Genomic DNA, 14,180 nt, shown 5'->3' on the forward strand with positions numbered 1-14,180 from the left:
GATGGACTTCACTTGCCCCTCCAGCTCTGCACCCCATTTTCTGTCCCAGGGGGCTGACACGTCTGGACCAAGGCAATGGGCTCTCGTGAACTTGGGCCTCTGGTTGGGTTCGACCAGTGAGGACTGTGGCAGGAGGTCAGAGGGCAGGAGGGGAGAGGGGCTGGCCACCCCATCTCCTTTCCTGCATCGCTGCCTCAGGCTGACTCTGATGCTGAGTCACGTAAGATCACTCTCCTGACCTGGCACAGACTTTCCCAGCCCTCCTTTCGGGCTCCGGTAACGCCCTGTGCTGACTGGGAAAGGGCAGCTGGCAGCTGGCGGCTGCACCCAGGTCCCCACTGCCCCTCGTAGCTCCCCTAGCCCCGGCCACATTGCTATGGTCGCTCGCTTCGTAAACGAGCCCTCTTTCTTTTATCCCACGTTTCCCGCTGGGACCCTCACAGATGTGGGCAGACACAAATTATGACTACATGACAGATCTGGTCATCATGAGGGGATCCGTACATTTCCTGGAGCTGAAAACAGGCCACACCAGCTACTAGGAAGGACTTTGTGTCAGACTCCCAGAAACCACAACGGACAGCCTGCCAGTTGTGAGCAGCGCTTTGCTGGGTCGGGAGCCCCGTGCAGGAGTGGGGTGGCTGGGGCTGAGTACCAGGTGGTGGTACTGACCCTGCGGTGAGTCACGGAGCCTGGAGGTGCACTTGGGAAGGTGCACCGCAGCAGGCTTACCTGGGGCCTAGGGTATTCCGTGCTCCCTGGGCTGTACCAGGCGGCACCTGGAATCCAGACCCACGACGGCCCCCCACTCCCTCCAAGCAGAAGCGGCAGGTCCCAAATGCTGAGTAAGAGCCGCCACAGCCCCCACTGCTGCTGTGTGAGGGCGCCTGTCATATTTCAACAGCAACTAGGTCACGTTCTTAAATAATTTCAAAACCTAGGGAGTCTTCTGTACTTCAAAGATTAAACAAAACCAAAGTGGCAAAAGTTTTCAGACCAAAAGTATATGGACGACTCCAGCTCACACTGGGCCTCGGCGTTTGCTGTGTTTCCGTTTGGAGCTAACACGTCCCCCAGAAGGACAGATCCTCTGCCGGAAATAAACTCCCAGGCTGCCCCGGTGACCAACGACAGGTCAGCGATGAGGGAAAGCAACTCAGAGTGTGAAGTTAGGGGGTCTTGGTTCTGCCACTCCTCCTTGTGTGACCCACAGCTAAGTCATGTAACTGCTCCCCATGCCTTCCAGAGCCCACACACGTGAAACAACTCCAAAGCCACGATGGGAAAGAAAGAGCATAAGCCCTCAGTTCAGTGTACCGTTAGTGAGACAAAGCCACACAGAAGCACTGCCGGCCCGAGTTAGATTTCAACGAGAAACACAAGGGTCACGTCCCTGGAGCCTGAGTCCTGGCTACATCTGACTGTTGCCAGCGTGCTCTTTCTCTCAGAGATCTGACGGGCCAGGCGAGCATCAAAGGATGGATTCAATGAGCTCGGTGGAGAACAAGGGAAAGGAGCTTTGGATCACAATGCATCACCTTCTGTGTCCTCAGGGATGACTGTGGTTGGCCCAGGAACCTCGGGGGCAGAGCAGGAAGGGAACGTGAGGGGACTCCTGCCTGCCAGGCACTGCCCAGCACGCCCCCTGTGTCGCCTCTCTAATGCTCACAGCAACTACCTGAGTAAGCACTAGTATCACTCCCCTTGCACGGAGGGTCACCAAGGCATGGAAGGGCTAGGAAACTTGCCCAGGGTCCCACCGGGTATGTTGTATCTGAGCAGTTTGATGCCAGGGACTGCTACAGTGTGTGAAGAGACTGTGGAGCCCACGAAGCCGTCCCTGCTTCCCCAAGTGCGTCTGATGTGGAGTCCCCTGATGGCCCCACGCCAGGCACGGGAGCCTGAGCAGGCTCAGAGGACCATTTACTGGGCACACTGTGAAGTGGGTTTGTGTGTTGAGACCTGATACCCTGCGGCTAACCCTGCCCTATTCTCTATGCTCTTTCCACACAACACACAGGAATGGGCGAACCGACCCACAGGGACTTGTCTAGCAATCCCATGTTAAAAGAGGGAGATGTGCTCAAGGGTGCGATGAGCCTGTATAAGATTCAAGTCAGGCACTCTGCCCTGGCGGGGGTCTCCATCTAAGCCAGTCAACACCGAGGCACAAGTCCAAGAACACAGCCAACAGGACCAGCGGTGTGAACAAGGAGCTCCCCTTGCTGGGGGACACAGCGTCGGAGGCAGCTTCTGGGAGTGACACTCTGTGCCGTGCCGCACAGGAGCTGTGAGCCACCGGTGGTTATGAGCCGGCAAAACGTGGCTGGTGCAACCTAGGTACAGATTTTTAATTCTATTTCAATTTAATTCAAGTGCCTGTGGCTGGTGGCTACTGTGTTGGGCAGCACAGGTTTGGCACAGACACGGCATCACCGCTGTGGAGCTCACAGGGTAATTGATGACAATCTCAACGTCACAGTGAGGCCCCCGGTGCCACACAGGAGTCCACTCCACGACAGCACATGGCCTCCAGAGGCGAATGAGACTCCTCCTGTGCCTGGCACTGGGCCGTGCTGCGTGGACACTCCGGGTGAACTCCACGAGTCTTTTCCCACCCTGCAAGGAAACTCCGAGGAACTCATCGCCACCTGTTCCCACTGCACCCCCAGGGCGGGGTCGGCACGTGTTCTTACGAGGCTTTGCAGGCGGCAGGGCTGATGTCACAGCCATGCAGCTCTGCCACCACAGCGTGAAAACAGCCACAGGCCACACTGACACAAGCGAGTGTGTCCTGTCACAATAAAAATTTTATTTTCAAAAAATAGGCTTCAGCCTGTTGACCTTTGGTCTAGAACATTTTTAGTGATTCACGCGGCGAGGTCACGTTTCATCAGATGTGTGCTGATCTCTGATGCAGTGTGGCACAGGCCACACACCACTTCAGACATGACCTCTTCTTCCTCACGGCATCCCTGACAGCTACTGCAGCGGCCGCACCAAGCACAGCCCTGGGCACCCCTCCCAGCACGCACGCCCTACGTGGTCCCCTCCCACGAGTCCCAAGTCTGAGCTGGCCGTTTGGCTTGCTTTCTGTTATCAGCACATGGCAACAGCGAGACTGCATACTTCTGAGGCTGTTCTACTGGCACAGTGAGGCTGCAGAGTCCACTCTGTGTTGGAACTGGCTCTGGGAGGAGGCAGCCACACACGTGCAGTCCATGACCGTGGGACCAGCATGTGGTGAGGAAGTCCGCACGGAGAGACAGGCAGATGCCCTCCCGGTGCCTAGTGGTTGCAGCCATCCCAGCCCACATGAAAGAGGGAGCCTGCAGAGGACCAGCCCCTAGCCCCGCCTTATGAGAGCCCCCACATGAGAAGTGCCCAGCGGAGCCCAGTCTGCCCAGAATCACCAGAGATAATAAATGCTAAGACTGGAAGGTCGAACATGCGATTCCTGGGCACATGCCTAGGATGTGGGTTTGGTCCCTGGTTGGGGCATGTATGAAAGGGTTTCTTTCCCTTTCTTTCTCCCTCCCTTCTCCTTTATCTAAGCCCTCCCTCCCTTTATCTCTCTGTAAAAGCAATGACAAAATGTCCTTGGGTGAGGATGAAAAAGAGAAAGAGATGCTTTAACAGACTCACAGACACAGAGAACAGGCTGATGGTTGCCAGAGGGGAGGGGCTGGGGGACTGAGTGAAAAGGTGAAGGGAATGAGTAGCACAGACTGGTAGTTGCAGAATAGTCATGGGGATGTAAAGTACAGCACAGGGAATATAGTCAATTATATTGTAATAACCATGCGCAGTGCCGGGTGGGTACTGGAAATATCAGGGGCAACATGTTGTAAAGCATATATGATTGCCTAACCACTGTGCTGTACACTTGAAACTAATACAAAATATTGAATGTAAACTGTAATTGAAAAATATTTAAAAAATGGATATTTTAAGACCCTGAATCCAATTCCAGTTCCCTGCATACTTGCCGTGTAACCTTGACTAAATCACTTTCTGTCTCCGTGCCTCAGTTTCCCTGTTGTGAAATGCAGGAAATACTAATGTCTACCTCCTAGGGAGGCTGTGAGGCTGAAACGAGTTAATAAGGGTAATAAGCTGCTTAGGGTGACACCTAACTAAGCTCCCTATCAGTGCACACTACAGCATCATCGTCGGGACACCCATGAAGGCCGTGTGGGGTCGACATTACACTTCGAACTGGGTGCGACCTTGGCTTTCGCCAGGCTTCTCTCTAGTCGGCCCAGAGGAGCTTAGGAGCATCCCCAGGGCTTCCAGCCCAGGCTCCCCCAGCAGCCCATGAGGCTGAGGACAAACAAGTTGAGTGCTAGATCCTTCTAGGAAAGGGCACAGGCTTCATCACTTGGCCCCTAACTATGTTCTGATTGGCTCATTCTAAAATTAGGATTTATTAGGAATCTTCAGCATGCTTGGTAGCCTTGCCTTTTAAAATGTGTTGAACAAGGAAATGGCCTCACCGTGGGTGCGGCCTCCTCACTCACCCAACAGCGCGAAGGTCTTCTGGGTCTCCACCATGTCCGCGCGGTCGTTCACGCCCTCGATGGCGGTGCTGCCCCCCGTGCTGGTGTAATTAAATTCTTCCGCGCGCCCTGAAATCAAAAGTCCCACTGTTGTGTCCGTCACACAAAAACTTGGCCGTACACGTTTGTCAAAAGGGAAGTTCTTCACAAGCTGTACCAAGCAGATGCCCTGGGGTCCCACGTTGCGGACTCAGGAGCCGCGGCCCCCGAGAGGGAACTGACTTCCGCGAGGCCCGCGCTGACGGCAGGGCGAGGGTTTAAACGCAGGCCCGAACCCAAAGCTCATGATTTTCGGTCCAACACCTAACCATTTTATCATGCAGCGTTCTGTGTCGAATTTCTTACAAATGTCTGTGCCATAGACATTTTTTAGTGAGGCGTATTAAGTGTACGATGAACTACACACATTTAAGACGTACACCTCGATGAGCGTTGACGTACGTATACCCTTATAAAGCCATTACCGCAAGCAGGATGATGACCTCATGGACATCCAATATTTGAATAGTAGTTTACCCTTCAGAAAGCTCTTTCACGTCTGCTGTTCACATTCTGTCTAGCACATGAGGCACAGTCATTATCCTCACATGACTTCATTATGATTACCTATGACAGTGACCTTGAGTCATCCAGGAAGCTCAAATTATGACCGAGGTGCTCTGCCTCAGAAGGGAAATATGGCGTGCATACTAGAAAAATGACCATGCATCCAAGGAGTTCAGATGAAAAAGTCTTAGGGCTCAGGGCAGTGAGTGCTGGTTGTGAGCAGGCTGCACCCAGGTGATGCCGGCTGCATGGCCGTGGTCACCCGCAACCTTCGGCAAGAACCCTGGGGTCAAAGGGCTCCCCTCCCCGGACCCAGCCCGCCCACCAGCCCTCATCTAGCTCCTCAGAGGCACCAATTCTATCCCCAAACCCAAGGATCTTATGTCTTGGGATAGGATATATTTTTTAAGTGATGTTACTAAACAAGAAGAAATTAACCCAGAATTTAAAGTCCTACGTAAAAGACTCTTCTACATACCATCCAGCACCTACCCAATTTAAGGTGTTTAAATTCCGACTGCTGCGCAGATGCACAAAGCTGATAGAAAATGTGATAATTTCGTTCATTTTCTGACTGTGAAAGAAAGACAAGTCCCAAAATTACACCAACCCTTTGTGAGTGACATTGTGAAGCTCCTACCAAAGAGTCTTAGATGGCTAATCTGGACTGACACCGGGGCTCTCGGGGACGCGGGCACCCACTTGTGCCTCTGCTCCGGTCCGTCCCACTGGGACCCAGCCACTGCCCTCCGCCGGCTCACAGGCAGGCCCTTCCTCCCCAGGGGCGGCCAGCGGGGGGGGCGGTGGTCTGCAGAGAACGACCCCAGAGGAAACGCCATTCAATGACAACATTCACCGAAATGGAAATCATGTAGTTTGTCCTCGTTGAAGTTTTTAAGAAACTCGACACAATACAAGGCTTCCTGGTACGCTCCTCCTGGGAGAATCTTCTCCATGTTGCTGGGAGGAAAGCCTTCTTCTTCAATCCCCCTCACTGATTCTAATCCCATTCTCTTTCTGGCAGGAAAGCCAACCTAATGGTTTTGTCTGTTTCAAACAGTCTTCATGTTCTAGAAAAATAAACCTGATGTTTAAACCCTAATGGTTTTAAGTACCCAAATTAAAAGTCATAATCTTTTCTCTAGAACATACAATTCCACTGATATTGCATCTACCCATCACTTTTTGTCAGTATGGGGTTTCCTCCAAAAATTAAAAACAGAGCTACTATATAACCCAGCATCCCTCTTCTGAGTGTCTACCCCCCAAATTTGAAAATACTTTATTAGTAGAGGTATATGCAATCATATTGTGATATGGTGCCAAGTAGGTACTGGAAATATTGGGGGATCATTTTGTAAAGTATATGAGGCTGTACACCTGAAAGTAATACAAGTAATATTGAACATAAATTATAATTGAAAAAAGATATACGTACCCTCATGGTCATGATAGCATTGTTTACAATAGCTAAGACATAGAAACAGCCTAAGCATCCTTCAATGGGAGACTGGATAAAGATATATAGTACCTAGGAACTTCAGCCAAGATGGAAGCATAGGTAGACATGCTTTGCCTCCTCGAACAACAATAAGAAGGACAACAACCAATCTAAAAACAAAAAACAACCAGAACTTCCAGGAAATCCAACTGTATGGAAGTCCGACAACCACGGAGTTAAAGAAAAACATGCATCCAGACAGACAGGAGGGGTGGAGACGGGCAGCCGGGGCGGAGAGGATGTGTGGCCGTGGTGAATGGGTGGTCCCACACTCACATGTGACAGATAAAAACTGGGAGGGACAACTGGGGAGCGAGCAATCCCAGCCCCAGTCCAGACCACACAGCCCAGGGTTCCAGCGCTGGGAAAATAAAGCCTCATAACCTCCGCCTGTAAAAACCAGGGGGGCTGGGGTGGCAGAAGAAACTGCCAGTCTCTCAGGAAAGTCTGTTTAAAGGACCCACAAGGTCCTAAAACATACACAAGCCCACCCACTTGGGGAATCAGCACCAGGGCACAGCTAGAGAGGCACCAGTCACATGAGGGACATGACCGAAAATGGTGAGAGCAGAGCAAGCGGATGCTCCCTCTCTGACCCCTCCCCCGCACACAGTGCCACAACGCGGCACAGTGGGCTGCACTGCCCCGGCTCTACCCAGAACAGGTGAGCTCGGCTGGTGTGGCTTGGTGGACTGTGTGCCAGGCAGTGAATCAAAGGGTTGTTGGTTTGATTCCCAGTAGGGAGGGGCACATGCCTGGGTTGTGGGCCAGGTCCCCAGTGGGGGGTACACGAGAGGCAACCACATACTGATGTTTCTCTCCCTTTCTCCTTCCCTTTCCCTCTTTATCTCTAAAATAAATAAATAAATAAAAATAACAGGTGTGCCAACATGGGAAGTCAGAGCAACTCTACCTAATACACAGAAACAAAGGGAGGCTGCCATATAGAGGAGACAGAGAAATAAGGCCTAACTGAAAGAACAGAATGAAACTCCAGAAAAAGAGCTAAACAACAAGGAGATAGCCAACCTATCAGATGCAGAGTTCATAACACTGGTAACCAGGATGCTCAGAGAAATGATTGAGTATGGCCACAAAATAAAGGAAGAAATGAAGGCTATACAAAGTGAAATAAAGAAAAATGTACAGGAAAAGAACAGTGAAGGGAAGGAAACTAGGATTAAAATCAGCGATTTGGAACAAAAGGAAGAAATAAACATTCAACCAGAACAGAAAGAAGAAACAAGAATTTGAAAAATGACGAGAGGCTTGGGAACCTCTGGAACAACTTTAAATGTATCAACAATCAAATCATAGGGGTGCCAGAAGGAGAAGAGGAAGAACAAAAAATTAAAAACTTATTTGAAAAAATAATGAAAGAAAACTTCCCCAATTTGGTGAAGCAAATAGACATGCATGTCCAGGAAGCACAGAGAGTCCCAAAGAAATTGGATCCAAGGAAGCACACACCAAGGCACATCATAATTATATTACCCAAGATTAAAGATAAGGAATCTTAAAAGCAGAAAGAGAAAAGCAGACAGTTACCTACAAAGGAGTGCCCATAAGATTATCAAACTCATTTATCAAAAGAAAACTTTCAGGCAAGAAGGGGCTGGAAAGAAATATTCAAAGTGATGGAAAGGAAGGACCTACATCCCAGATTGCTCTATCCAGCAAAGCTTTCATTTAGAATGGAAGGGCAGAGAAAGTGCTTCCCGGATAAGGTCAAATTAAAGGAGTTCAACATCACCAAGCCCTTATGATATGAAATGTTAAAGGGACTTAGCTGAGAAAAAGAGGACCAAAACTATGAACAGTAAAATGACAACAAACTCACAATTATCAACAACTGAATCTAAAAAACAACAACAACAAAAATAAAAACAAAGAGAACACCTAGAACAGCAATAGAATCACAGAAATGGAGATCACCTGGAGGGTTATCAGTGGGGGAGGGGTGGGGGAAGATTGGGGGAAAAGGTACAGGGAATAAGAAACATAACTGGTAGGTACAAAATAGACAGGGGGAGGTTAGGAACAGTATAGGAAATGGAGAAGCCAAAGACCTTATGTGTATGACCCATGGACAGGAACTAAGGGGGAGGGGTATTGCTGGAGGGAATGGGCATACCAGATGGAGGGGGGAAAAGGGGAAAAAATATGGGACAACAGCATAATCAATAAAATATACTTTAGAAACAGAATATATAGTACATTTACACAATGGAACACGACTCAGCTATAAAAAAGGATGAAATGTTGCCATCTGCAAGAGTGCAAATAGATCCAAGAGTATAGGGAGTGAAATAAGTCCTGATGGAAAAGGATAAGAACAACGTGATTTCAATCATACATGGGCCATACAACAAAAAGCAACAAATGAACAAACAAACATCCAAATAAACAAAAACATGCATACATACAGACAACAGATGGCAGAAAAGGGGTGTGGGGAGGGTGAAGACGGCAAATACGTGGTGACAGGAGGCTAGATGTCAGGTAATGAGCACGCAGTACAGTACACAGATGTCATATAACAATGTTGTACACCTGGAAGTTGTACCATGGTATTAACCAATGTTACCCAAATAAATTAAAGCAATTTTTAACTAAAAAAATTTTTAAGAAACAGAAAAATAAACCAAACTGCAAATGAAAGACAGAAATATATTCAAGTCACAGAACCACGTAGGTGTCTAATGAGTGTATGAATGGAAACGACACTTAGAGAGTTGGGAGACAGGAGATTTCACATTTTCACCCTCACCTGAAAGACAACTCTGGATTTCTCCAGCAGGTACGTCCGCATGTTGGCGCCTATGATCTGGTGTCTCTCGTCAAAGCTGATCTCCGTGTATTTCCCGAACCGGCTGCTGTTGTCGTTGCGGGTGGTCTTGGCGTTCCCCACAGCCTGCAAACACAGGGCTGTCTCGACTCGGCCCCATTAAAAAGGTCTGTGCATCAATGCCACTGGGGCCGTTCCGTTTGGTAAAATCCAGTCCTGTGTGCTAGGGGGCGGTCTGACCTGCAGAGGGAGGGTGGGGGTGCCAGGGAGCACAGCACCCCCTCGGCCTGCCAGGCAAGGCTCTCCCCCGTCTTTCCAGGAGAGGACACCGGGCAGAACCAAAAAGAGCACAGGTTCTGATGTTCTAAGGCCCTGGGTCCTTTCTCACTTTTTGGGTGATGCTAGAAATGTTATTTCATCTCTCTCTGTAATATGGAAAACATGAGCACCTTACAGAATCGGGAGGAAGTGATATAAAGTGCCTCAACCCACCCATGCCCCAAATATTGTAAATGCTCAGTTAAAGTCCACATCCTTCATTCAATGCTTATTTCCATCCTTAGCCCTTCCCCATTCAAAATTTCCACCCACCCAAACAACCGCCTTCTCCCGTCCCCCTTACACTCCGAGCATGACTTGAGTGTTTTACTTCTATTCTTGAATTCCACCCCTTCTGCCCATCTCCCCTCCTGGCACCCTTCATCTAGAAGTGCCCTTTACGCACACACGCTGTGCCCCTGGCCAGCACCCTTTACTGTGACACACATTTACAGAGCCCCGCTACGGGCCACCCGCCCTGCAGGCACAGGTGAGCCAGGCGGACACAGTCCTGCCTCCGGGGAGCTCACAGGCTGATGAGCAAGGCCGGCCCTGACCGAATGTCCACATGAAACTATCCATCAGGCATGCCACTGAGCACTGCTCTTGACTTTTCTATTGCTATCCTGGACTGTGATTTATTTCCTATTTACTTTGAAATGTGCTTCTGTTAGAGGAGCCTTAAAACTGGGGGGCTGGGCCATATTCTTTTCCATCACGTCCCACATGATCCGGCGCAGGGACTTAGACAAAACGGGTGGTCTGATAAACAGTCGCTGCGGAGAAAACAGAGAGGCCTAGAAAGCTAATGTTCTTGATGACTTGCTCTACTTCCAAATAAATCCAAATCGATCCTCTTCCCATTTTGCAAGGCAGCCAGAGCTGGCCCTTGGGTCTTCCCCGAGCCTTCCAGGTGCCCCTTCTTCGGAGAGGGCTGTGTGCTCGCCCCTGGGCGCCGTCATGGCGGGCCCTGCCCACACCTCTGACCATCCAGGTTCTGCTGATAATTCCATTGGGGGGGAGGAGGAAGAGCCTTGATATGTGGTGTTTGCCAATTTTTAAGGTGCAGATACTCCCAGCATGTCTGATTTCAAACTACCATAGGTTTAATTGTCGTTCACAATAAAATTCCTGAGTATTTAAGCATCAGCTCAGCAATGCGGGTGCCCGCTGGCCACAGAGCACCCCTGGCCTCAGCGCACTGCTGTCTGTGGTTGAGGAGCTCCCCCCTGGGACACCAATGTGAACGGGGCACTCCTAAAATCTGATGGCAGGACCTCCAGCCCAGCAATCTCTGCGCCGGCCTCCTTCAGGTCCCACCCTCACTTGGGTCCTGAAAGGGTGGAAGCTGTGGCTCCTCAGGACAACACAGACACAAACCAGCCCACCTCTCCATCAATCAGCCCACGCCCCGCCTCCCACCCCACGCCGGGACACACCTCAGTGATGGGGTTGGACGCCAGGACCTTGTCCTCCACGTGGGCATTGCTGCTCGACTTGCTGACGGTGGCGAAGTACCTCATGGCATAGCGAGCAGACACTGTCTTCCCAGCACCCGACTCCCCACTGACAATGATGGACTGATTTTTATTGTTTCTGAAGCCAACAAATGAAAGGACTTTTAAAACCTTCATTTCTTCCTATTAAAAAGGCAACAGTTGCTCGTTAAGAGAAACGCAGACAAGCAAGGAGGGAAACGTTGTTTCATTACTCTAACATTCCAGGGAATTTCCTCCTCCTCTTTTTCCCCTGTGACCACACTGAAAGCACAGTTTTTGTTTCCTGCTCTGTCTCCATGTTGAGGGTCCCCAAGACCGATCCCAGGTTCAACGGTCCACTAGGACTCACGGGACTCAGCATTCAGTCGCACTCACCGATGGATACGACTTATCACACCACAAGGATACAAAGGGACTTGGCAGAGGGGAAGGGCACGTGAGGTCACGTCCAGAGGAAGCCAGGCGTAATCATCCAGGAGTCCTCTCCCTCTCCCGGTGGAGTCACAGGGGACACACTTAATTCCTCCCACAGTGAACTGTGACGACACGTGGGAAGCATCTGCCGGGAAGCTCACTAGAGCCCCAGTGCCCAGACTTTTTACCGGGGGGCTGCCCACGTAGCCGCCCCCTCACAGGCACCAAAGTTCCAGACGCCCAGAGGGAAGCAGACACTCGGCATGAACCACACTGTTCACACAAACAGTTTAGGCTTTGGTACAACGAGCCACTCTTATCAACTAGGAAACGGTGGGAACCTTCCTGAAATCCAAGTCCCCAGAGGCCAGCCACTGGGCGTTGTCGCGAACAGAATTCCAGTGAAAGCAGTCTCAAGCCTTTGTCAACTCCTCTCTGCACTTTCCCACTTACATACATGGAATAAAGACATTTAAAAGGCATCACTGGGCAAAAAGTTATTCAAACTATGCTTGGGAGCCTAAGTGTTCTGCAAGCCAAAGTGCTCTGTTACATAATTTAGAGATCTTTAAAAGTGCATCAAACTTTTCCTGTCACAAGATTGTGACAGTAGAACCTTATTGTAAAGCCATTTGATGGACCTAGCATGGCTGATGTGTCAGGGGCTCCATGGACACTTTACAGGGAGTGAAATAAGCCTCTTTTAAGCCTCACAAAGATCCTGCACAACTTATGTCCATTTTACAGATGAGTACAACAGTGACCCAGAGAGGTGAAGTGACACCCAGGCTTCAGAACACCCACCCTCCCCTGTGAGAGCTGGACAGGACAGGAGAGACAGAGCTCTGAGTTCAAAAGAGAAAGCTAGGACTCTGAGGTGAACACCACCCCCAGTCAGTCGGGTAGAATGGGGCTGGGGTTATTAATGCTGGGCTCTCTGGACCCCAGTCTAGCCTCAGCAAGTCCCACATGAGCCTGTGTTATATTCATGCTACTACTCCAGTTAGACAGACAGACCTCCGGGGAAACCTGGCTTTTCAAGCTTGGACCTGGCTCAGCCCTGCAGCTCCAAGCAGCCTACACTGCGGACGCCCAGGAGCAGCCCTCGAGCTCTGGGCCAGGGGCTCTAATCTTGCAGAAGCAGCAGAGCAAATCCTAGACTCACAGGTGTTTCAGGGCTGGAAGGAAACTGGTTGTGGCAGAAACCAAGGCATTTGGTTATTAATTGGTAATTCTCTATCCAACATTCATTCTCCCCTTTCTTCCTAGGGACTATGCCCTAATTTTTAATGGGCACAGTGCTGCCCATATCAAAAAACTACATATCCCAGCTTCCCTTGTGGTTAGGCATGGCCATGTGAGCAGGTTTGGGCCAATGAGCTGTGATCATAAGTGGGGCTTCTGGAAAGTTTCCTGAACTGGGAGGAGCACAATCTTCCCCGGGGACACTCTGTCACCTAGCATAGGGAGGAAACAGCTAAATATCAGCTGGGGCCTGAGGATGAGAGTCCCACCCCAGGTGCAGGGCAGCTGCCCCGCACAGGCCCCGACGGTTTGGTAGAGGTGCTGTGCCAGCCCTGGCCTGCCCAGCAGACTCCTCTGCAGCAGGGAAACACACACCTCTACCTTGTTTAAGCCACCATTATGTTTTCCTGATTGCAAGCAACAGCACTTGGAATGGGAGCTCGCTGAGCACCTAGCTCACAGATGAGGACCCTGGAGCTGAGGGAGGTCAGGCGCTGTGGTAAGTAGTGAGCAGGCCCAGGTCCCTCTGTGAAATGAGGGTGATGAGGGTAGCTCAGCCGACCTCACTGGAGGGTTGGAGGGCCACAGACCACTGGCCGTGAAAGTTCTCTTGCAAACTGTAAAAGGATCTACAAAAATAAGGTGGTGTTTTTATTCTTCATACATTGCAGATGAGGACACTGAGGCCAAAAGAGGATGGTTATGGAAAAAAGAAATTACGCGTGGTGCCAAAAGATCTGAATGCAAATCCCAGCCTTTTCCGGGCTGGGTGGCCTGTGCAGGCGACTCTTGATTCCATTCGCTGCCCGGGTATCTTCATCCCGGGCTACTGAGAGCACCCAAGGGGATGTACAGGCTGTGTGCATGGTGACTGGTTCACAGGAGGCTTTTGATAAATGTTGGCTAGCAAAACAAGAGCTCCACAGGCCGTACAAAAAACAAGTGACAAAATAAAACCTCAATTTGACAAGTGGCAAAATAAAACCTCAATTTGACATCTGAAACCTGTGCTCATCTACCATTACAGTCTGCTGCCCAGGATGGGCAAAAAAATTTGAACATCTCACAGTGGACAATAAATCAATATTCCTCCACCCTGGATTAGTAGGACCAACGTTTAACTGCCTACAAGGAACAAAACCCAGGAAACTCGGTTTAAATGGGTGAGTTACACGTTTAGAGTTATGTGCTACTGGGTACAGGCAGTCTGCTCTACCAAGCGCCCTCTCTGGTCTGATGGTCACGTTTAGTGAGACCAAGCCAGACCCCCGCCCCCCCCCCCCGCCCCCCTCAGTGAGGACCTAGCAAAC

General features: G+C 50.3%; 1 protein-coding gene across 3 annotated transcripts in view; it reads right to left on the minus strand.

The window, feature by feature from the left end:
- Nucleotides 1-14,180, minus strand: part of MYO5C (myosin VC) — an 88,434-nt gene that overhangs the window by 58,228 nt on the left and 16,026 nt on the right. For all 3 annotated transcript variants that reach the window (XM_036033667.1, XM_036033663.1, XM_036033675.1), the window contains exons 5-8: nt 11,152-11,308; nt 9,377-9,520; nt 5,598-5,679; nt 4,521-4,628 (exon numbers count right to left, since the gene is read on the minus strand). In XM_036033667.1, coding sequence (XP_035889560.1) covers nt 4,521-4,628; nt 5,598-5,679; nt 9,377-9,520; nt 11,152-11,308 — 491 coding nt within the window. The remainder of the gene's footprint in view (nt 1-4,520; nt 4,629-5,597; nt 5,680-9,376; nt 9,521-11,151; nt 11,309-14,180) is intronic.

Source organism: Phyllostomus discolor, chromosome 1 (genome assembly GCF_004126475.2).
Source record: "Phyllostomus discolor isolate MPI-MPIP mPhyDis1 chromosome 1, mPhyDis1.pri.v3, whole genome shotgun sequence".
NCBI lineage: Eukaryota > Metazoa > Chordata > Mammalia > Chiroptera > Phyllostomidae > Phyllostomus > Phyllostomus discolor.